General features: G+C 46.4%; 1 protein-coding gene across 1 annotated transcript in view; it reads right to left on the reverse strand.

Annotated features, from left to right (window-relative positions):
* Nucleotides 1-22,407, reverse strand: part of EIF3E (eukaryotic translation initiation factor 3 subunit E) — a 45,522-nt gene extending 23,115 nt beyond the window's left edge. Inside the window, exons 1-5 of the mRNA XM_073679769.1 lie at nucleotides 22,227-22,407; nucleotides 18,687-18,804; nucleotides 18,240-18,357; nucleotides 7,204-7,246; nucleotides 7,009-7,113 (exon numbers count right to left, since the gene is read on the reverse strand). Of these exons, the coding sequence (XP_073535870.1) occupies nucleotides 7,009-7,113; nucleotides 7,204-7,246; nucleotides 18,240-18,357; nucleotides 18,687-18,804; nucleotides 22,227-22,316 (474 nt within the window). The 5' untranslated portion in view covers nucleotides 22,317-22,407. The remainder of the gene's footprint in view (nucleotides 1-7,008; nucleotides 7,114-7,203; nucleotides 7,247-18,239; nucleotides 18,358-18,686; nucleotides 18,805-22,226) is intronic.
* Nucleotides 22,408-23,354: the final 947 nt, after the last annotated feature.

A 23,354-nucleotide genomic window follows, 5' to 3' on the forward strand; every position in this document is an offset into this window, starting at 1 on the left:
ATCACTTTAAATGAATCTTCACCCGGCAAACGGGTCCCAGCGTAGGGAAAGTCAGAGCAGACACTGAAGCTGGGCTAGCCGCCGATTCCCAAGGGAACGCGAGTGTGTAGACTTTCCAACGCAGCAGCCGCGAATATTATACATATCTGCTGTCCATACAATTCCTACCAACGAAAGATCATTTCTAGGCCAATAAGGGTCTTTCTGTCCTATTTTTCCTAAAAATGTGGTTATGACTGTAAAATATATCTAAAAAAAAAAAATGTACAATTTCAATTGAAGGGACCTAAAACCAACACTTAAAGATGACTGGATTTCCTGCTCTCTCCTCCACTGATTCCAGAACAGTTTTTATTTTTTTCTGTGCCATTTTGTTTTAAAGTTATGCCCCCTAGTAATAATGCTGCACATTTTTCCCTTCTATCAACTGGGCGTGTACAACAGAACTTCTCTGTGGGTGTGTTCTTTTTCCTCCTCTTACACTGGCCAATCAAAACAAAGCCACGCCCACAGAGAAGTTGTGTGTTATAATGCCCAGTAGGATGAAGGAATAATTTGCAGCAATATTACCAGGGGGGGCATATCTTTGGAATGGAGGGTCATAAAAAAGAAAGAGAAACTGATCCAGAATCAGTGGAGGAGTGGCAATTGAAGGAACAACTCTGTATAAAATTAAAAAGCCAGTGAAATCTCCTCTAAGTAATACTAGACCCTGGTTGCTAGAGACATCAGCCTGACATCCTCTTCTACAAGTATGTTGCCATTAGGAGGAGAATCTGTTGCAATCAACCTGTCAGACAAGACACCGCTATATAGTCTTGACGGAAAGCTCTGGCAGTGCCATTAAAAATGAGATCTCACCAAGGACACAGTTACAATTGATGGCCCATCCCAAGTCTTTATCTTTGACCATGGACGGACCCCTTATTTTACTGATTTGACTGAGCTGCAGTACCAGGCAACAGGGTAAATAACGATGGGGCTGTAATAGAGAGGCCAGCAATTCTTCAAGTCTGACCCCTGTAGATCCCAGCGATTACCCATCAATGTTTCTGTACGGTATAATTAATGCAGACCAATAAATGATGTGCGTCATGTCTCCCAACTGAAGTATGGGCTGGTATATTGGACAATTGTCGGATGCCCAACGGCTCACTTGCATAGCTTTGCAGATCCACGTTTGGACTTGTAGTGCCTACAGGCTCCCCTTGAACGTCTAATTTTTTTTTGACGTTGGGAGGAGTAGGCAAGACGTGCTTCATAAGTAGAGACGGACTTAGATGTGCCTGTTGAATTCAGGTAAGGAGACCCACACGATTGGTGTGGACATCGTGGTCCGTACTCGCATCATAAATGTCAGAAGTGTGAAACCTGCCTGGCAGACGATACAGCAGGTAAATCCCGCTCCCCTCCCCAGTCACCCAGGTGCTGCGATGTCCTATCATACATACTAACAGCTCCTACAGACATCACATTGCAGTTGTATTAAACGACGGGTTAAGACGACCGTATTAAAAAAAATAAATAATAAAAAGTGTCTTTTTTAGTCTTTTCGCCAGCAATGTTCACTACACCAGGCACGGAGCTGTGATGTTCAGCTCCATTATTTGGGGTTTACATCCATCCTACGCCAGAGCTTAAAGTCGGGGTGCTGTGTGTTGTCCCCCCAACGATGGGATATTTATGACCCCGGTTCAGTTGAGCAGATCCATGCAAGGTCTAGTGATACACCTTTTGCTGTACAATTGCCCATATGTCACATAAGGCCCATATGTAATACACACCACCTGATGATGGCGCTATATACATATTTCAACAAACCGCTTCATACTGGGGCACAGAAAGAGTTAGGAGCACCCCGGATAGTTGTGTGTGACACGTCTGGTAGCAATGTATACAGCCCCACACATCTCAGTGACAAACTCCCATACAGGGATCATTAAAAACAGATTAAACCGGCGCAGTGGCTTCAGGCCTCGGATGTCCTTTATTCATCTCCGTCCCAGACTGATGGATTTGCTTTCCTGCTGCAGAAGATCCGTATTCTGCACAGCACAAAAGCCGTCCCTACATGTGGCTGACAGCTCCCGGCACAGCCAAAGGACGGCCTTAAATGTCTGCACCATTGTGTTTATTCATGTACAGTAAAAGAGTCTGCACTCACCGCCTGGCATCGACCGTCTCCCTGCCCGGGGGGGGACAACGACAATGCAGAGCTCACAGCAGGATTCACACGCCATCCATAGCACCATGCTGACTCTCCATGTGTGAGACTGGAGGACCCGTCCTGTCCTATATTACACAATGATTGCGATGGGCACTGTTACAGTTACTCCTGTAGGGGCGCTACAGGGAAAGTCAGCACTTATTGCCAGGTTTGCCTCCCGATTACAGTTCATCGCTGCAGGGAGATGCTGCGAGCTGTTCATCAACAAGGGACTTGTAAAAAGTTTCATGAAACTCGACTAGCCCTTTAAAGAGTAAAGTACGGTCATCATTTAGTTTCATCAGCGCAAAAACATCTTTTTTTTTTTGGCCCGATGTATCATAAAATAAATAAAAGACAGATATTTAATTAAAACTGCAGTTATTTCATATTTTTCTTTGTATACAGTTACTAAAATAGATCAATATGTATCCACGGTAACAGACTACAAGCCTTGTGTAGTCTGATCCTGCAGTAATAGTCCATTTTAGCAAGATGGAAGGCACTGCAGGATCAGATTACACAGGGCTTTTATTTAGTCTGCAGCCATAAAAAACTATAGATTTTTTTATCTAAACTATTTGCAGAACAGATTTATTTTTTATTTTAAATTCAGAACAAAAAAAAAAAAAAAGTCGATTGCAAACGTGTCCTGCGTCAACTTCAAAGGCGAAAACACAACAAACAGACGTGCACAATCACTGCATTTGCGCCTTTTTTGGTCTAGTTTTTGATTTGTGCTTTATTCTTTATATTTATGCCTTTTTTAAAGTTTATTCTATATGAGTTTGCCTGTTTTTGTCTTTTTTTCTCTCATTGTGGGGTTTCCAGATGTATTCGTCTGATTAATCAATCAATTGAGACTTTTTAAAAAATTGCTAAATTTTTCAGCAAATGTACTCCAGCCCCCCCCCAGTGTTTTTAGAAATCTAGCTAAGTTTTAGCGCAACACACAATTTTGAGCTAAAATTTGCAAAAAAGGTTAAAACGCACACAAAAAAAACTATCTTTTATTTTGCGCAGATTCATTAGCCAAGTGCGCCATTTTTAATTTGGCACAAAGAAAAAAAATCAAAAAAAGAAAAGTAACAAAAAAAAAAAACTGTAAATGTTGAAGAATGTCTGATCGATGAAGGTCTAGGCAAAAGAATGGCGAGATGGGTGCTCAGACCGGGCTCTCATTTCGCCTTTATGGGAGATCTGGAAATTGACAGTAAGTTGTGGGACCGCATCTATTAGACATTCAATCCTGCGGATCTACCATAAAATGCCTACATTTCCCATCCTTATTTCCGAAATAAAGGGGGTATTCTAACCATTGAAAGATGTGACCTATCCACAGAATATATGAGCACTTTCTGATAAATGAAGGTTTAGCCGCTATGACCCTCACCAATCCAGAGAACATAGGAGTAGCAGACACGCATGTGCGCCGCGGCTCCATTCTATGGAGCACTCAACACTAGAGCGCTCAGACTTTTCCGGCTGCTCTAACGTCTAAGGGTTATTCCAGAGCCCTGTTCTTGAGACTGGTCGGAGAAAGGCCCTGATCAAAAAGTTATGTCCATCCTACAGATTGGTCAAAAGTTTTACATTTTGGGAATAACCTATTAATGAACCAGGAAGCTCAGGATGTAAACAGGTAGATCCAGCAATCCACGGTATTGTGGGCAAAAAAAATACTAGAAACTTGATTATTAAAATGATTATTACTAAATGCCAGATTATAGCAGGTAATCAGATTACCCCCAGGTCCACCAGGTTGCGGGGGCTTTTCTGTATACTGTGGTGCGCTGGTTTCCCTTAAGGCGAGGGTTCATGTGAGCTCTTTGGCCCGGCTCCATGTCATTACAGTTGGCTCTGCATACTAACCTTTCAGGAGAGGATATGCTAGAATAGTTTCAATATCTGGATTTTTACAGGGGTTACCTAAAGTTTCCATTTGCTGGGGGGACGGCCCATTCAGTCACCGGCCAGCAACAATAAATTTACTGTGCGGAGCCTCGAACAAGACATTAAATCTTCATTCTCAAAATTCACTCCCAGCATTAACAAATGATATGAATAAGCAGCTCTTTTCAGGGGCCGGTAATGAAACCACGGCTCGGCTTTTATGAACCTCATTTAAGCTGTTTACGTTTCCCCAGTAAATGACTCTTACTCTCCTAAATCCCTAGTAATATTCCAGCAGAGGCAGATGGAAGTGGCCGATAAGAGGCGGCCGGGCCGCCGCAGGACATTACTGACGATTACCTTCAATTTGCCAGTCTGCTTTTCAGCATTTGAATTTTCTGCTGGAGATTTAGATTACAATCGCTGCTGTCGTCCCCACCTGGTCCGCACCAAGCGGCCCCCCGGCCTCACCGACCAGGCAGCCCGGGATCGGCCGCCGTGCTCACGGGACGACGAGGTTCAAATCTGTCATTTGTTTTTAAAACTACAGCAAAATAATTGACTAATGAAATAAAAAAGCATAGTGTGAACGCAGCTTTAAAGGGGTTGTGCACCATGGGGCAATCCGTTCTTAAAGGCTTACATGCCGACATAAAATGTAAATGTAAAAAAAATAAATAGGAGCGTCGCCAGTCAAAGATGTGAGTATTTGGGAGATATAATCAATTTCAGAAAATAGTTAGGTAGTGGACAACCCATTTAAAAAGGGAACCTGTCACGTCCACTATGAATGGTTAATAGTGTGTTGCAATGCTTTCTGGCCGCATTACTGAAAACCCGGTTACTTGGAGAAAGTGGGGTTAATTCCTCCCAGGAGCCGTCCGCTTTCAGCCGACCATAGATGTGAGCCAGAGGGGCGTCAGTCACCGTTCAGTACACCGTGTGAGCGAGCTGTCAGTCGTCGTGCCAGGGCGCGTACAGCCGCTGCTTACAGTGCTGCGAGTGGGGAGTTTAGCGGCTCCGTGCATGCCTGTAAGACAGTGCAGCTCGCGGCAGCAATAAAGTTCATTTTCTCCAGGTAGTCACACTTTCAATATTATTAACCTGCAGATTAACCCATTAACTGCAGATTAAAAGTGTTTGGGGAAATAAGAGGTTTCCCTTAAGGCCTTTGTTCCTATCACTAGTCTGTATACACTCTGCATCAAACAGCCGACAAATGAGCACAATGCTCGCTCGCTGGATGACTTGTCTGTGGGTTATTGAGTCGTCCTTTTCACATGGCGCTGTGCAGCCGATCATACACATGTGTATGGGGACAGAACGATCATGGATGACTGCTCGGTTCCCATACACTTTGGATGTGCTGAAGAGATCGGGCCTTTACATGAGCGCTTATAGCCAGCCGATCAGCACTGACTATCGGCAGAAACCTACTAATATCCAGTAGGGATGAGTGGACGCGTGGAAGTTCGCTTCAGGCACCAGATCTGTAACCAAACTTGTTCCAGAAACCCAACCCCATTGAAAAGAACGGGGACCCGAACGTTTGAGCTGGAAAATTCTCTCTGTCTCGGAAGCCGGTGTCCGGTGTTTAACACCGTATACTAACCCCAAACTTTTAAGTTGGGGTTCGCGCATCACTACTAACCAGTCTTAAGGACCAGATTGGCTACGACCAGGTTGTTTTTTTAACCTTCTTCTGAATTAATAGGAGAAACTACAGCTCTATCCGGTCCACATTGACGTTCTTGCTCTGTCCTTAGTCAAACTCAATGGATAGATGTATTTACGACCACAATACTTATGTAATAGTGACCCCAGGTCCTCGTTAAGGGCTCATTCTGACGGCCATGTTTTTGGTCGGCACATTGCCCAATAGTAACCTCTGTGCTAATTTCCTGGATCACGCACCGGTCTGGTCCATTTGGAATAGTAGATGACATAGCAGACAGATTTGGCACATGAGCCTGCCATCTATGCAACCGGCCTGGATTTGATTGGCCCACTGACAATCACGGCCGTCTTAAGCCCTAAATAAACCAAAGGCTTCTATTCCAGGCACTAATGACCCCGCACATCTGTAAGGCCCCGTGTGGCCACATGGGTGGATCAAGGTGGAAACCATTGCTGAGCCACCTACATTACATCTTAAGGAGACATGGGCGCCCCCTACATTACATCCTAAGGAGACATGGGCGCCCCCTACATTACATCTTAAGGAGACGTGGACGACCCCCTACATTACATCTTAAGGAGACGTGGACGACCCCCTACATTACATCTTAAGGAGACATGGGCGCCCCCTACATTACATCCTAAGGAGACATGGGCGCCCCCTACATTACATCCTAAGGAGACATGGGCGCCCCCTACATTACATCCTAAGGAGACATGGGCGCCCCCTACATTACATCCTAAGGAGACGTGAGCACTCCCCACAATGCATCTTAAGGAGCCGTGGGCGCCCCCTACATTACATCTTAAGGAGAAGTGGGCGACCCCCTACATTACATCTTAAGGAGACATGGGTGCCCCCCTACATTACATCTTAAGGAGACATGGGTGCCCCCTACATTACATCCTAAGGAGACATGGGCGCCCCCTACATTACATCCTAAGGAGACATGGGCGCCCCCTACATTACATCTTAAGGAGACGTGAGCACTCCCCACAATGCATCTTAATGAGCCGTGGGCGCCCCCTACATTACCATCTTAAGGAGACATTGACCCCCTCTCCAAGAAGGAAGGAAGCCAGGAGAGCGGTGCACTGCTGAAAAAGAGACACCCCTCTTAAGGAATATTTTGTGAATATAAAGTGTGTCAAAAAAGTTTATAATACAGAGATTACTACACTCATACTCTGCACATTCAGAGGAACCATGAATGAAATACATGCCGCCTTACCAGCACCCTAAAGAAGTACAAGTACTCGGCAGCCCCGGAGTAGTTCCCGCACTCGTACTGGAACTTGGCGTATCGGTACAGGGTGTCCAGGTACTCCTGTCTGAACTGTAAGAAACAAGAGTCATACACTGGAGACAAGATACACGTAGGCGACATGGAAGATATATAGGAGATATAGAAAGATATATTCCTTACCCCATGTTTATCAGCGAGGTGGTCAAAAAGCATCCGTCCATCCCTGAAAGGAAAAAGACATGGTAATTCAGTCAGGTCTAGAAACAACTAAAGGGTTAATCCCCATCTGTAGCTGGGATGCGTCACCACATTATAATCAGTGGGCTCTGACATTTGGGACCCCACTGATCCTGAGGAAGGCAGCGACATGGCCCTAATTTACAGTGAATGAATCCTTGCTGCAATTCCCTGCATGGGCCACTGTGCAGGGAAAACTGAAAAGGACTTGTCTTCAGAAGGTCAAGAGAACAGACACTCTCCTGTGTGAGACATGTAATGATAGACAGCCCTGTACTAAACAGCCCTAGCTTTCATCTCATGGCAGTCAGTGTGAGTCATTACGAACACCTCTGCAGCTGCAGCTGTCCCCACACACAGCCGTCAGTTCTGCTATACTACTCTTTTCCCACACTGACTGCCATGACATGAAAGCTGGAAGTGTTTGTAATGGCACTCAGGTTTGTTCTACTCTACACAGTGGCTGCAGAGATCAGCCCTGTCTGCCATTACATGTCTCACATGATAAAGCCCGTTCTTCCAACCTTTTCAGGGCATGTTCTTTTTTCTGCTCCTGCTTGTGATTGGTCATAGTCTTGCAGGGGAAAAAGTACACGCCGAAGAGAAGCCTGATCGGCTAATCATAAATTCAACTCTAAAACGTTACAAGGTAATATTTCCGCAAAGAGGAGGAGAAATAATACTAAAAAAAAAGCATTTCATCCAGCTTAACATCCGCTAGTCCATGATGTGGCCAGTTTAATATGCCAAAACGGTTTAAAGCTCCTTTTTAAAAAGGGGTTGTTCAGTGAAAACTAGTCATCGCCTATCCATGGGATATGTGATAACTTGTTGATTGGGGAGGATCCGGCTTCTGGGACCTGCACCAAAATCGGCAGCACGGAGAAGAACAGGGAAGCAGTGCCGATGCTCAACCGCCAATTCATTCACTCGGTACGGGGTACATCCCCATCAAGAATGAATGGTAGGTTGTCCAACCTGAAATGTTTTGTAAAGGGTAAAAGTTCCCCATTCTGCTGATTAGTGAGGGTCCCAGCGGTCAGACCCCCACCGATCAGTAAATTATCAACTAGCCTGTAGATAGGTGATAACTTGTTTTCACTGTACAACTCCATTAATGTCTGATGCGAGCCCCAGGGCTGTGGAGTCGGAATAAAATGAACCAACTCCTAAAATGTATAATAAATTGGGTACAGTAGTCCAATGCAGTTTGTGGGGAATATTTTTTTCATAAGAATTTGGGAAAGTTATGAAATGTCCTATAAATGTCTGTCCTATTCCTGATCGAAGGGTCTAGACTTTTAGCTGAGATGAATCTGTGCTACAGTAAATTTATCACTTAATCATGAGCCATGTATGAGGGAGTCCAGAGTCGTGGAGTCGGTGACATAGAAATTGAGGAGTCGGAGGTTTGGCTTACCGACTCCACAGCCCTGGCGAACCCTGCAGCACGTAGATAGTTCAGTGCTTGGACGGACTGTCCTCAAACAAAAGTATCTGCTGCTACCGATCACCACAAGAGACCATGTCCAAGCTGCCAGCGACAGAAAACTTGAAATAAGGGAGTCTCCCAGATCCTTTGATCATCCTCATATCTACGGCATTAACCCTTAGGCTAAACATAAGAAAAGTCATAAATAACACAACTTCATTGGACGTAAATGCTCCCAGGACAGCCGGACGGCGCTAATCTGGTGACATGGTCGCCATCTCAGATGCCAGAGACCAGAGCCAGCTTGTGAATTCCTTTCGGTCAGTTCACCTGGGATTTCCCGCCATCACTAATTAACTTTAGTGTGCACTAAAAGCCTACAATCTCATTAGCGAACTTTACAAGGTGACGTCCAGCAGCTCTTGCGGTTTACAAGACCTAGGTGCCTCAGAAAGGGATGAACAGCATTTTATAAACATCGCCTCTTAAGGTTACTATAATGCCGCCAACATAGAAGACATAAGCATCTCCACGATTAAGACGAATGTTAGGCAACACCTCAATACGACCACTGACACCATTCCTATGCCTACGTGGGCCAATGAAGGCTACATGCACTAGGAATAGCACAGATGTGAGGGTGGTAACTGAGGTTCTGATAAATTCGAGTGGCCACCAATAACCCCTACAAGCTTGGCAACAAAATGAGAAAAATCTAAGAAAGCAGCTGGAGAGCAATGACCGATAAAGCTCTTTCTGGACAAATGGCTTTGAAGATTGGTGTATTTTCTTTCAAGCAATGCAAAACATTACACTTACCCTAGTAATATGCTGTCACTTCATGATTCGTGGGGTTCAACCTTTAGGATCCCATTGTTCCTGAGAACAAAGGTTGCATCGCTCGTGTAACATTACAACCCCTTCACAAAGCACCTTGCCCAGCTATGGAGGCAGCTGGACAGCTATGGAGGCAGCTGACCGGGGCTGGTGGCGCTACCCGCAGAGACGAGTGGCTAGAAGCACTCTGTACAGGCAAAAACCAGCGCCGTTTCCTTCCAATTCAGTGGGGGCCCCAGAAGGTGGCTTCCCACCAATCATAAAGCGATGGCCTATCTTCATCACTGATGTTTCATTGGACACATGAAGTAAAAAGATAGAAGGAAACCTTTGACTAAGTCAACATCTGCCCAAGTCCAAGAGACAGGCTGTTAAGGCCCCTTTACTCAACATCGGACAAACCTGTCGATATTGACGGGCTTGGCCGACTGTCAAGCGTGCATTGAAGATTTTGCCATCATCTGATCATCAGATAAGGAGCTGGCAGGTCCAATTTAAGACTGTTGATCTTCTTGTTCTCTAGAGATTAGTCACCACCAAAGGAGTCTGGCAGCCGCTAAGAGAACACAGGAGCAATCGGCCAAATTTGCGCTCCTGTGTATGGGGCGAGAGCGCGGCTACCAAATGGACATTCAGCTGACAGCATCTAATACGTACAGGGGCTCTAATGGCTCTCCGCATTGGCTCTAATAGAACATATGAGTTCTAGTGGAACCACAAGGATGAGCTAGATTCACAGTGTGCGGCAGAATTTCTTCGTTGCATTCACTGTGGCGTTTTTTTAAGTGTGGTTTAGGTAAAAAACACAACTGGAAAAAAAAAGTCTATGTATAGAGAATTTTATTTTGTTTAGCACTTTTGGGTCTTATTTTCCTGAACATAGCACGCTCTGGGTGTGGGCTTTTCTATATGTTTTTTTAAATCGTTTTACTTAGCTGATGGTTACCGCGCAGTTTTGCCCTGTCTTTGATGCGATTTTTGAACCGTTTTTGTACATCAATGAATGCTTTTCGGAGGTAAAGTTATTTGGTGGGACATCGCTTTAACCCTTGGATTACTGGCAAACCAGGGGTTTATTGGTTAATTTAATGATTAAAGAATGTGTCTGTTGTATTGCAAACAAATGTGTATTTAACGCTTTACTTTAATTAGGTTTGGTCATGAAAAGGTCTGATTGACACCTTGTCATCACCAAACAAAAGAGCTGAGTGTCAGCTAGTCCCATGCACCCACTCTTCATTAGCATTTCTATTCATGTAATCTATGCAGCAGCTGAGAGCTGCTATTTTTAGCCTGGGAAGGTGCCATTTGCAAACATGGTCCCTGGCCATTATTAACAGCTCACAGCTGTTTTGTTAGCCACTATGTCCCCCGATCAGCACTCAGGAGCGCTCTGGACGCAGCATATTTTTGCTCTGTACAAACGCCGCACTTTTGTTGTTGGTACATGTGAATCCACCGCATATAATGACACTTCAGTCAGTCAAAATCTGCAGCGGAGACTAGCGTGTAAGCTACAGAAATTGACATGCGGGTGAGTTTGCCACGGTCAGGAGCCACTGCAGGTTTGACGCTACGTGTTTATACAGCGTCAAACCCACAGCATCCAGATGTTACATTATAGTGGATGGGATCTCTAGAAATCCCATGTCCGCTATGCGTGCATCCGAGGCTGCAGATTACCTGTGGACACTGACATGCGGCGCATCTTTCAGGACAACAGCATGTCAAAGTCTCTTGCGGAGTCGCTAGTCTCCGCAACAGAAATTTGACCAATAGAATGTATTGAGTGCGATAAATCCGCATGGTTCAGTTAACACATGTGGATTTACCTCCGTTCAATACAATGCAACAAAAAAAAAAGCGCTGCTTCGTCCAGATCGTGGGCACAGAGGCTAAATTTTTTTTTTTTTTAAAATTGGCGTGGGCTCCCGCATCATTTTTATAACCAACAGGGGGAAAGCCGACCGCTGGGGGCTGATATTAGTAGCCGGGGAAGAAGCCATTAACCAAAAATGTTCCCTGGCTATTAATATTATCCCACAGCGGTCTGTTTAGCCTTTACTGGCTAGATTACAGGGGGACCCCAGAAAAAAAATTGATTTGGTGTCCCCCCCTATAAAATCTAACCAGAAAATGCTAAACAGACAGCTGCGGGGTGATATTAATAGCCAGAGAAGGGGCCATGGATACGAACCCCCTCTGCGGCTATTAATATCACCCCTCAGCAGTCCCAGAAATGGCGCATCCATAAGATGCACCAAATCTGGCACTTAGCCTCGTTCTTCTCACTGCCCTGTAGCGGTGGCGAGTGGGGTAATGGGATTGGGGTAATGTCAGCCGTTGGCGGCAGACATGAAGCCCAGGTTAGTAATGGAGGGCGTCTATAATACGCCCCCATTACTAACCGTGTAGTAAAATGGTCGCCGCTTTTTCAATAAAAACAAGGCCAGAAAAAAGTATTTTAAATTAAATAAAAAAATTTTTAGAACCGTGTGTTTTTTTATTACCCTGTCAGTCCCCGAATCCTGTGTCTCCTAAAAAAATGTAAAACAATCATATTCCTCACCTGTCCGCCGTCAACGACGCAGTCCACGAGTACCCCTTGGCGCCGGGTCACTTCTACAGCAGTGACATGAGCAATAACTGATGTCTCTGCTGTAGAAGACAGCACTGTATACTGACAGGAGTGTAAAATCACTCCTATCAGTATACACTGCTGTGCAGGAGGTCACTGAGGTTAATCAGCTGAAGATCAGCCCCGGTGAGCTTAAAGAAATTGTGCACTACTTTAGATTACCTACCAGCCCCCACCCCCACCGGGGCCCCTAAGCCTTTCTGTAAATACCTTCCGTTGCAGATAACGCCTGTGAGCGGCGCTATCGGTGGCCGCTCAAAGGCATCAAGTGACCCCGCGCTGACGTCGCGTCTAGTGAGGCGTGACTCAGCGCTTGGGTCCCCGCGGTGGCTTCTGGGTTGTGGGCGGGGTTACCCCCCGCGTCACACCCAGCATCCACCGCGCGCTTTCCCAATGAATGGGGCGAGGCAGAGCGCGAGGTGGATTCCGGGTGTGACGCGGGGGAGGGGGGTAACCCCGCCCACAGCCTGGCATCCACCGCGCGCTTTCCCAGTGAATGGGGAGAGGCAGGGCGCGAGGTGGATGCCGGGTGTGACGCGGGGGAGGGGGGTAACCCCGCCCACAGCCTGGCATCCACCGTGGAACGCAGAAGACAGAGACCCCCGGCTGCTGCCAGCACTTGTCGTGACGTCAGCGGATGTCAGAGCTGGCTGCAGTGATAGCGCCGCTCACAGGCAGTATCTGCAAAGTAAGGTAATTACAAAAATCCTTAGGAGCCCCAGGGGATACATGGGGGGGGGGGGGGTAATCTAAAAGTAGTTTACAACCCCTTTAACGCCATGGGAATATTCTTGAGAATGTCCCCACGGGGAGGTCACGTGAGCAATCAGCTGATTGCTCATGTGACCGCAAGTCCTGGCAGCACAGTACACTGCTGGGAGCAAGCATGCTCCCAGCGCAGTATACCGCCGGGGAGAGAACATCAACAGAGACCAGGAGGACACTGGGGGGCGCCAGACTGGGGAGTATGTTTTTTAATTTATTTCTTTTCTTTACTCACTGCCAGTGGTTCCCGGCTCTCCTGAGGGAGAACTACTGCTCCCCTCAGCAACGCCGCTCTCGCTGTTATCAGCGGGAGCAGCAGTCGGATTAGAGGAGTTGTAGTCCTCCTCTGCCGACCGGGTACCACCCACCCCATTATACAGATCAATGGTGGAGGTGCAGAGAGCAGGATCACACCGATCTGACACTGATGCTGTACCCGGGGGGAGCTCATCAATACACCCATCCTGGAAAACCCTAGAGAGGAGGGGGGGGTGCAAATCAATATAAAGCCAAGTAAAGGGGCTTGGATTTGATGACTTTACATCTAAGCACATGGTGGTATTACATTTTCAGCTTGCCTCTGGTTTCATTTTTATTTTATTGTAAAGATCCAACAGAAAAAAAAATACCTCTATCCCATTGTATATCAGCAGACTACTCCTTGAAGACTACAAAGCTATTGCACCTCCTCCCCCAAACCAGCAGAGCGGGGACGGCCCCCCGCCATAGGAATAGGGCAGATTAGTAGAGGAGGCTTCCAGCCGCTCGTCCTCCACCATTATACAACTATATCAAACGCTGGGAGAAGAGAGGACCTCGCTGCCGTCTGTGTAAGTGGTCCGCACATTGCACAATGTCTACGACACCCCGTGTTATTAACTGCTGAACGCTGCAGGCTCTGAACCATGAAAGGCAGACAATCCCCCATAACCTCTAATAATGGCAACTACAGAAATACCAACATTTGGAGATAATTACACAGAAAGAACAATTTCCTCATCCTCGTTAAAAAGGATGAACCGGCGGCTCCTAACTACTTGGGAGAGGATTACTGCGATACACTGGCAAGTGTCGGCCCTGCAGGTGGAGTAGACTGGATGGCAGCGCTGGTGGGAACCGAGGACTCCGCACCCTAGAGGCTCCTGCGTCCTAAAGCCACGGGCCTGGATTACAGCTCCCCGCAGAATAGTCTGTACTAAGTGTGCAGAGGCACATGGAGGTGATCACCCACGACATTTCCTCCAGGTAGGGACCAGATGTGGCAGGGAAATAGGGCAGCGTTCATACAAAGCTGCCGTCACGTGCCCCAGCTACTTAAAGGTGTAATCTGGCTCCTCTCACCTCCGCAAGGTGACACCAAACCCACAGATATTGGCTCCTGGCATGCTCTCGCAACAGGTATCACTCAAGATACCCATCCTGTGCGCGAACGGCTGGTATAGCGCATCTGTACTGTTCTGATGACCAGGACGGGTGCACAATGCAGTACCTAGCCCATTTGTAGATGTCGCCGGCCCCACCAACCTCCCAATGCAAAGTTCAATAGAGGAGCATTACTCCTATAACCATAATCTACACTAAAACAAAGCTTGTTCAGCCTGGAAAACAAAGAGAGGACAGTAAGTAAAGTGTCCTGAGCTACATGTGCTGCGAGTCCAGCACCAGAGATGATCACTGAAGCACCTTCCAGACACGGACAATTTTTTTCTATTCTGACCACTGTCCCTTTATGAAGCAAAACCTCTGGAACACTTCAACGGATCCCACTGATTCTGAGACTGTTTTTTCGTGACACATTGTACTTCGTTAATAAATAACATTTCCCACATGTCTACTTTACACTTGCATCATTTTTAAACCACTTTTTTTTGTTAGGAAGTTAGAAGGGTTAAAAGTTGACTAGCAATTTCTCATTTTTGCAAAACAATTTACAAAACCATTTTCTTTAGGGACCAAATCACATTTGAAGAGACTTTTGAGGGGCCTTTATGACAGAAAATAGCCCAAAGTGACACCATTCTAAAAACTGCACCACTCAAGGTGCTCAAAACCACATTCAAGAAATGTATTAATCCTTCACGGGCTTCATCAGAAATAAAGAAATGTGGAAGCAAAAAATAAAAGTTACACTTTTTTCCACCAAAATATTGGGATTTATACCCAAATTTTGCATTTTTTCAAGAGTAACAGGAGAAAATTGTCAGTACAATTTGTTGTGCAATTTCTCTCGAGTACACCGATACCCCATATGTGGAGGCAAACTACTGTTTGAGCGCATGGCAGGGCTCGGCAGGGGAGGAGCACCATTTGACTTTTGTAGTACATAATCGGTTGGAATTGTTAGCGAACGCCATGTCGGGTTTGGAAAGCCCCCGATGTGCCTAAACAGTGGAAACCCCCCACAAGTGACATCATTTTGGAAACTAGAACCCTCAAAGAACTTATCTTGAGGTGTAGTGAGCACCTTGAACCCACAAGTGCTTCACAGAATTTTATAATGTCAAGCAATGAAAAAATTATATTTTTCACACAAAATGTTGCTTCAGTCACAAATTTTTCATCTTCAAAAGGGTAACAGGAGAAAATGGATCATACAATTTGTTGTGTAAATTTCTTTTTAGTACAACGATGGCCAATATGGGGTGGAAAACTCCTGTTTGGACGTACAGCAGGGCTCGGAAGGGAAGGAGAGCCATTCGACTTTTGGAGCACAAAATTGGCTGGAGTAGATAGTGGATGCCATGCCGCATTTGCAGAGCCCCTAAACAGTAGAAACCCTCCCCCACAAGTGACCTCATTTTGGTAACTAGACCCCTCAGGAATCATCTAAGGGTGTAGTGAGCATTTTTAACCCTCAGACTATTCACAGAATTTTATAATTTTGGGCAGAGTCAATGGAAAGCTACCATGTTTTCCACTAAGATATTACTTTGGCCTAAGTTTTTAATTTTCAATAGGAATAATGAGAAAATGAACAGTACAATATGTCGTGCAATTTCTTCTGAGTGCAACAATACCCCATATGTGGTCGAAAACTACTTTTGAGGCACAGTGCAAGGCTCAGAAGGGAAGTGCTATATTGGAGTTCAGATTTTGCTGGACTGGTTTGCGGGTGCCATAACCCACTATGAGAGCCCCTGAGGTGCAGAACAGCAAAAACCCCCATAAGTGACCCCATTTTACAAACTACACCTCTCAATGAATTCATTTAAGGGTGCAGTGATCATATTAACACCGCGGTTGGGTCACAGAATTTTATACCATTGGGCAGTCAAGAAAAAAATTATTACATTTTTACCCCAAAAAAAATTGTTTTAGGTTTAGATTTTACATTTTCACATTAGGAAAATGGGTAATAATGGCACCAAAAGTTGTTCCACAATTTCTGAACATGGAAATACGTCATATGTGGCTGTACAGTACTGCTTAGCCATACGGTGAGACTGGGGAGGGACGGAGCGCTATTTGCTTCCAGGACCACAAATTTTCCGAGAATAGTTTGCAGACTCCATATACAGAGCCCCTACGTGCTAGAAGAGCAGAACCCCCCTCAAGTGACCCCATTTTGAAAATTACACACCTCTGGGAATCTACAGGTGTGGTGAGGATTTGACTTCATGGCTGTTTCCCAGAAACAAGCAGAAGTGGATGTTGCAGAGTGGAAATTGCAAGTATGCCGCAGTGACCGCCACGTTGCAGTGACCGCCACTTGCTTCTGAAAACATGCACCCGTAAATTAGGCAGAAATACCAAACGTGGTCGCTAAATGTGGATTAGGCACACTGTGGGGCTCAGAAGGGAGGGCACATTTGGATTTGGGAGCACATAATTCACTGGATTTCTTTTAGGGGGCGAGGAGCCATTTAGTTTTTCCAGAGTCTTTGTGCTACCAGTAACATAGAAGCCCCCTATATTTCCAATAACAGATGACGGACCTGAGTGGGAACTTTCTTTGAGGATTAAGTTGAAGCTTTTATTGGGAACATTTTACATAACATTTTGGATCACATTTATTCGGCACTCTACACTGAGCACTTATTATGGGGTTTCCATCTAAATTATACGTGATTCAGATGAAACCCCCAACGGGTCCATTCACTATAATGAGGCAGCAGTTACTCTGGACTCAGTCTGGTGTTTAGCGTTGTCCTTTTCAGAAGTGCACAAATCTGTGGCCGACGGCACTTTAATGCATGCCTAAAAAGATTGACACAGTCAGATCACAGGTCAGACGGCATCCACAGTGCCTACATCTGCCTCATTATAGGGAAGCTTCCGCCTGGGTTTCCGTCTGAATCACGTATTTCAGAGATTTACAAGGAAACCCTGGTGCAAGCGCTCAGCGCAGAGCGCAGGATAAATGTGAGCCGAGCCATACTAAGATCTTTGGGACGCAGAATGAACAAATCAGCAGTAGGTGAAGAAATGGTGTTAATTACTTTTTACGCCGTTCCTCGAGCGGTATAAGTGATTAGGCGATTTAATTCTTTGGGTCGGGCAGAATTACCAAAATCCAGCAATTCAGGGAAAGGTTTTTGGTTGTTTGGTTCCGCATGTGGTAAAGTTGTTAAGGCAGCGTTATTCTTTGGATCAGAACGATTACAGAGATACTACATTCAAATTTTATTTTTGTGTTTTAACCCTTAACCCAATAAAAACTATTTTATAGAAAAAAATATTTATTTTTGCGTCACTTTATTCTGAGAGCTATAACTTTTTTTTATTTTTCTGCTGATGGAGCTCTATGGCGGCTTGTTTTTTTGTGGGACAAGATGTCATTTTCAGCGGTACCATTTTTATTTTCATTTGACATTTTGATCACATTTTATTCCACTTTTTGTTCGGCGGTAGAAGCAAAAGCAATTTTTTGCCACATTTTTTTATTTCATTTTTTTTTACGGTATTCACTGAAAGTGTTAACTAGTGGGACAGCTTTATAGGTCTGGTGGCGATACCAAATGTGTGTACTTTGTGGGTTTTTTTTGTTAAAATATTATACAAATAAAAAAAATATTTATATTTTTTATTCTTTTGTGATTTTTTTTTTTAAAAATTTTTTCAATTTTGGTTTTTACTGTCTTACTTAGTCCCTCTATGCACTTTAACTTTTATCACTCTGATTGTTGGTATTATGTATTGCCATGATGTACCCATACGTCAATGGCTGTGAAGGGGTTAATAAACACAAATATATAGCAGTAATTTCCCCCTTCAACGCTTAGGAAGAACTGATCACTTTACTTTATTTTAATGGCTGAAGACTACAATAATTTCATTTTATTAAAACCCGTTACATCAGGCAATTACCTTGTCGACTGCATCTGCCGCGTTGTTTCAGGATCCTCGAACATCTTCACGATCGGTTCTGTCTCCGCTTGAAGCTGTTTTAGTTGTGCGACAACTGTGGTTCTTTTTTCCCTTAAGGCTACAAAGAAACAGCCATGTTAGACATTTTATACAAGTAACAGATCGGCCGGGACGAGAAAGACACGGAATATAACACGGGATCATCTTCAGCTTCATGAAGATCGAGGCCAATGTCAGTGCACAGGTGACCGCAGCCCCAAGAAAACATCTGCGTCTCATGTCGGAGGCTCAGGAGCCAAACCTGCACCATACCTAGCAGATGCCGGCTGTGGTCCTGACTTTACAGGACCACATGCGGATATGGCACGTCATCACTCTTCTGATAACACACCAGTAGATCTACTATGACAACCTGCTAACAGACGGTCGGGCAAAATGAAGACTCACCATGCGGGATCTCTTTGTCAGGATAGAGGTTTTTATAAACATCCATGGCAAAGTCCACCATGTTGGTGTCACTGAGGAGGTCCAGCTTCCCCTGCAGCAGCTCCTTCTCATTGTAAATCTGGGGAGAGAAAAGTCACATTAAAGAACAATAAAACGTATATACTAGACGAACAGAATCTTGGGGTGATGCCGCTCCCACAACCCTCCGCTCCCACAACCCTCCAGTCACAAGCGCAGTGCTGCTAAAGAGCCAACTAAAGGGGGCATGTCAGCACAAAATGACTGCTCAAACCAAGCAATCTCGGTGCACACGAGCAGATCAGTCCACATTCCCTCCTACTTGTCATCCATCTATCCCATCTTCCTCCTGAAATGTCAGGCTTCAATCGGGGAGGAAAGAGACGCAAGACTGTAAGAAGCTGCACTGAACCATTTGGCCATGACAAGGCGCAGGGAGCGCATGTGTTTAGTTTGGACAGTCATTTTGTGCTGACAGACTGCACTGAAAGAAGCCAGGAGGAATGCAGGTACCATAACTCTTACATCACCAGTGTGGTCACTAAAGATAACTAACTGCGGGCTGAAATGGAAAAATGACGCGGGATTGGCAGCGATCAGATACGCGGCCTCCCTGATGGTGAGAGGGGGAAGACAACTATTACCAGTGTGGGTCATTACCAGCGACGTGCAGAACAGGAAGTGTAACGTACAGCCAGCCCAGCCCGGCCCGGCCCCTGCCGACGCGACAGCCAACCCGGCCCGGCCCCTGCCGACGCGACAGCCAACCCGGCCCGGCCCCTGCCGACGCGACAGCCAACCCGGCCCGGCCCCTGCCGACGCGACAGCCAACCCGGCCCGGCCCCTGTATGCCCTTATCTGTAGGCAGAAGGATGTGCAGTGGGTTCGAGCTCAGACATACACAAGTGCGGAAGGTAAGGGGATCTGTGAGAGGGGCCGGAAGTGTTATCACATGAGCACTGATCCACTGAAGCTGGACGTATAGAAAACTAAGTTGGGGAAGATTTACAGAATCTAAAAGGGACTGTCAGTACAGAATGACTGTTCAAACCAAGAACAGGAACTCAGTGCAAAAGGGAACATTTAAAGGGAACCTGTCAGGTGAAAACTGCATGATGGCTCAGTGGTTAGCTCTGTTGCTTTGCAGCGTTGGGAGTTCTGGGTTCAAATCCCACCAAGGACAACATCTGCAAGGAGTTCGTATGTTCTCCCCGTGTTTGCGTGGGTTTCCTCCGGGTTCTCCGGTTTCCTCCCACACTCCAAAGACATACTGATAGGGAGTCCAGATTGTGAGACCCAATGGGGAGGACAGTGATGATGTCTATAAAGCACTGTGCATTTAATGGCGCAATATAAGTGAGTAAAGTAAACAAACATGCAAATATGGGGTTTATCTGCAGGTTATTAGTGCTCTGAACCTGTGTGGAGCCTGCACTTAGAGCCGTTCTGCTGGGAGGAAATGACCGTATTTTTCAGACTATAAATGGAAAATAGAAAAAAAAATTTAAGCTAAAAATGTGGTCATGATGCCCTGTTAAGGAGGAGGGGGTCTGCTGCTGACACTGTTATAGGGGTAATGTCCCCCAATTCTGTTAATATCCCTCATCCCTGTATGTATGGCCCCCTCCGTGCCTCATCCCTGTATGTATGGCCCCCTCCGTGCCTCATCCCTGTATGTATGGCCCCCTCCGTGCCTCATCCCTGTATGTATGGCCCCCTCCGTGCCTCATCCCTGTATGTATGGCCCCCTCCGTGCCTCATCCCTGTATGTATGGCCCCCTCCGTGCATCATCCCTGTATGTATGGCCCCCTCCGTGCCTCATCCCTGTATGTATGGCCCCCTCCGTGCCTCATCCCTGTATGTATGGCCCCCTCCGTGCCTCATCCCTGTATGTATGGCCCCCTCCGTGCCTCATCCCTGTCATGCTGCACAGAAAAAAAAAAACTTTCATACTCCCCTCCAGCGCTGCACATCTCCCATGATAGAGCGCAGCAGGAGCCGCGCTGCGGCTACAGCGTGCGCGCTGTTAGGGAGAATGAATGGTCATTGCTCCCCACACATGCAGTCCCGGCGTGGGGAGCAGTGACTATTCCGACAGAGCGAGACAGCGATGGTGGAGAGAAGAGGCGAGTATGAAAGCTTATTTTTTTTTCTGTGCAGCGTGACGGGGATCTGAGGGTGCCATGCATTCCTGGGATGAAGGGTGCCATGCATTCCTGGGATGAAGGGTGCCATGCATACCGGGAGCCGCGCTGCAGGCACACTGTGCCGGTTATTAAGGAATATTCATTTTCTTTAGTAGCGGGCACAGTGTAGGCTGCAGCAGGCGGCTGCTGCCTCCTGTGCCCCCCTACTTAGCCACTATCGCTTCCCCCACCACCCACAGCCACAATATTTATGTACATCAGACTATAAGACGCACCTCCCACTTTCCTCCAAAATTATGGAAGAAAAAAAAGTGCGTCTTATAGTCCGAAAAATACGGTAACTTTATTCCCCTGGCAGCATGGGCTCAGTCACTTCTGTGTACAGAGAGATGTGGCTGTAACCTCTGAATCTGTGACTAAATCCAAACGCTGCCGGGTAAAAAAAAAAAAAAAAAAAAGCTCATTTCCTCCTGGCAGTGGGGCTCTCAGTGCAGCTTCAGAATGCCATTAACCTGCAGATTAACAGCTTTTTTTCACGTGACAGATTCCCTTTATATGTCACTTTCTTTTGGGGAAAGTTGGTTATGTGATAGAAGGCCCCTCTTCAAAAAGTTCTGCCAAGTTCAGAAGTTATCGGGATAGGTGTTAACTTCCTGATTTCTGGGATCCTGACCACTAGGACCCCAACAGATCCATAGATTAGGGGCTCTTCATTCTGCATGGAGCAGAGGTCGATCATGCAAACTCCCCTCCATTCATTCTCTATGGGAATGCAGAAGATAGAGTGCTGTGTTTGGCTGGTCTTCTGCCCTCCCCAAAAAAAAAAAATGAATGGTGTGTCAGTGTGCATGATCAACCGCTGCTCCATCCATCTGCTCCGGGGTCCGATCTCTGGTGCTATTTTGTCCCTCTTCTGCTGATTAGGGCAGGGCCCCAACCATCAGCAAGTGGAGAGGTGACAATGTGCTCTCACTGGACGCCCCTTTAATGACCACCCGCGGATGCCACATCACAGGCTGGTGACACAGCGGGGTCCGCATAGTGGAGGAGTATCAGGGGCCCCTGCGTGTAACACAGCCGCCTCCTGGGGGTGGGGGGGGGGGTCCCTGCTGGTTACTGGGGGTCAGGGGAGTTTATAGCACCAGCCCCTGGGGAAACCCCATATATAATGGCTGACTGATACGGGGAGATTACAGACAGTGAAGCTGCCCTTTAATTGCCATCACAACAGCAGAGGACTGGCCCTGTGCTGTACCATGTGTGCACTGATTCCCATCCGGCGCCACATATGGCCCAGGCCGCAGCCCCCCTCACATGGCCCAGGCCGCAGCCCCCTCTCACAGCCGCAGCCCTCTAGTCACACACAGCAGTTACCTCTTTCACAGACAAGAACTCGAGCAGCGGGAAGACCAGATGCCGGTCCAGAAAGTGTGCGATCCGGGTGGTCAGATCGTAATCCGCCATGATGGCTGCCGGGCCGGCGTGAAAAGGAAGGCTTCAAAACCGACCAAACTTTACTCGTACAGCGGGAGACAAAACACACAACGTCCTAGGACTCACTGAGAGGCGTGGCCGCCAGGTGGGCGTGGCGTGCGCGATGACGTAAGCGATAGAGCGCCAGACGGAACTCCATCCAGTCCAGTGTCCACGATGGCGCCGCCATTTTCTTGGAGTCCAACAGGTTTACGTACTTTTGTAACCAGAGTATAGGGGGCAAACATGCAAAATTCCCTTTTTTTTTTATTGACTGAGCTACAGTCATATGTGTGTGTCCTGCCCGGGGAGAGCAGAGGCCCCTACTCCCTGACTCAGGCTTTCTTTCTCCCCGGGTTATTTTCTGTTTGTTTTGGCAGTGACTATTCTTGCAGACTTGTTTCTGGCCTCTGTTTGTGTTTGGGGGCATTTTTTTTAATTATTGCCCAAAATTCAATATTTGCGTTTTTTTAAGTGATTTTATTTGTCTTCTCTTTCATTTGGTGGATTTTGCACAAATTCACAGATGATTTCTTTATCTTTTCCTTGCTTTGCACCTCTTTAGAGGTAAGGGGGTCTTCTTGTTTCAGAAAGCCCCTGCCCCCCGGCTGCAGCTTGTTTAAAAAACAAAACTCTTCTTTACTCACCCTCCCCAGGTCCAGTGCCGAGTCTCCGTGTCTGTAATTGTCTGCAGCGCTGACTTCAGTGAGCACAGCAGCTTGTGCTGTTGGCGTGGAGTGGCAGATGTCCGTGATTGGCTGCAGTGTTGTCAACAGAACATCAGCTTAACAGACATTGTGAGACTTAGTCCTGGACCCCGGGAGGGTGAATGAAGCACAGTTTTGTTTTTTTTCGGTTATTTTTTAATTGCAGCCGGGGGACAGGGGTTTACTGAGACTGGAAAACCCCTTTAAAAGTGGCCCCAAGGCATCGGTTTTGTTACCCCTGAGTGTGTGCATTCTGGGTGTTACCCCTTTGCAGACCACAAATGGTTTGATGGTACGAGGACCTTGGAAATACGCGACGAAT

Source organism: Phyllobates terribilis, unplaced genomic scaffold (assembly GCF_046119375.1).
Source record: "Phyllobates terribilis strain yellow unplaced genomic scaffold, ASM4611937v1 Scaffold_4__5_contigs__length_816908805, whole genome shotgun sequence".
Taxonomy (NCBI): domain Eukaryota; kingdom Metazoa; phylum Chordata; class Amphibia; order Anura; family Dendrobatidae; genus Phyllobates; species Phyllobates terribilis.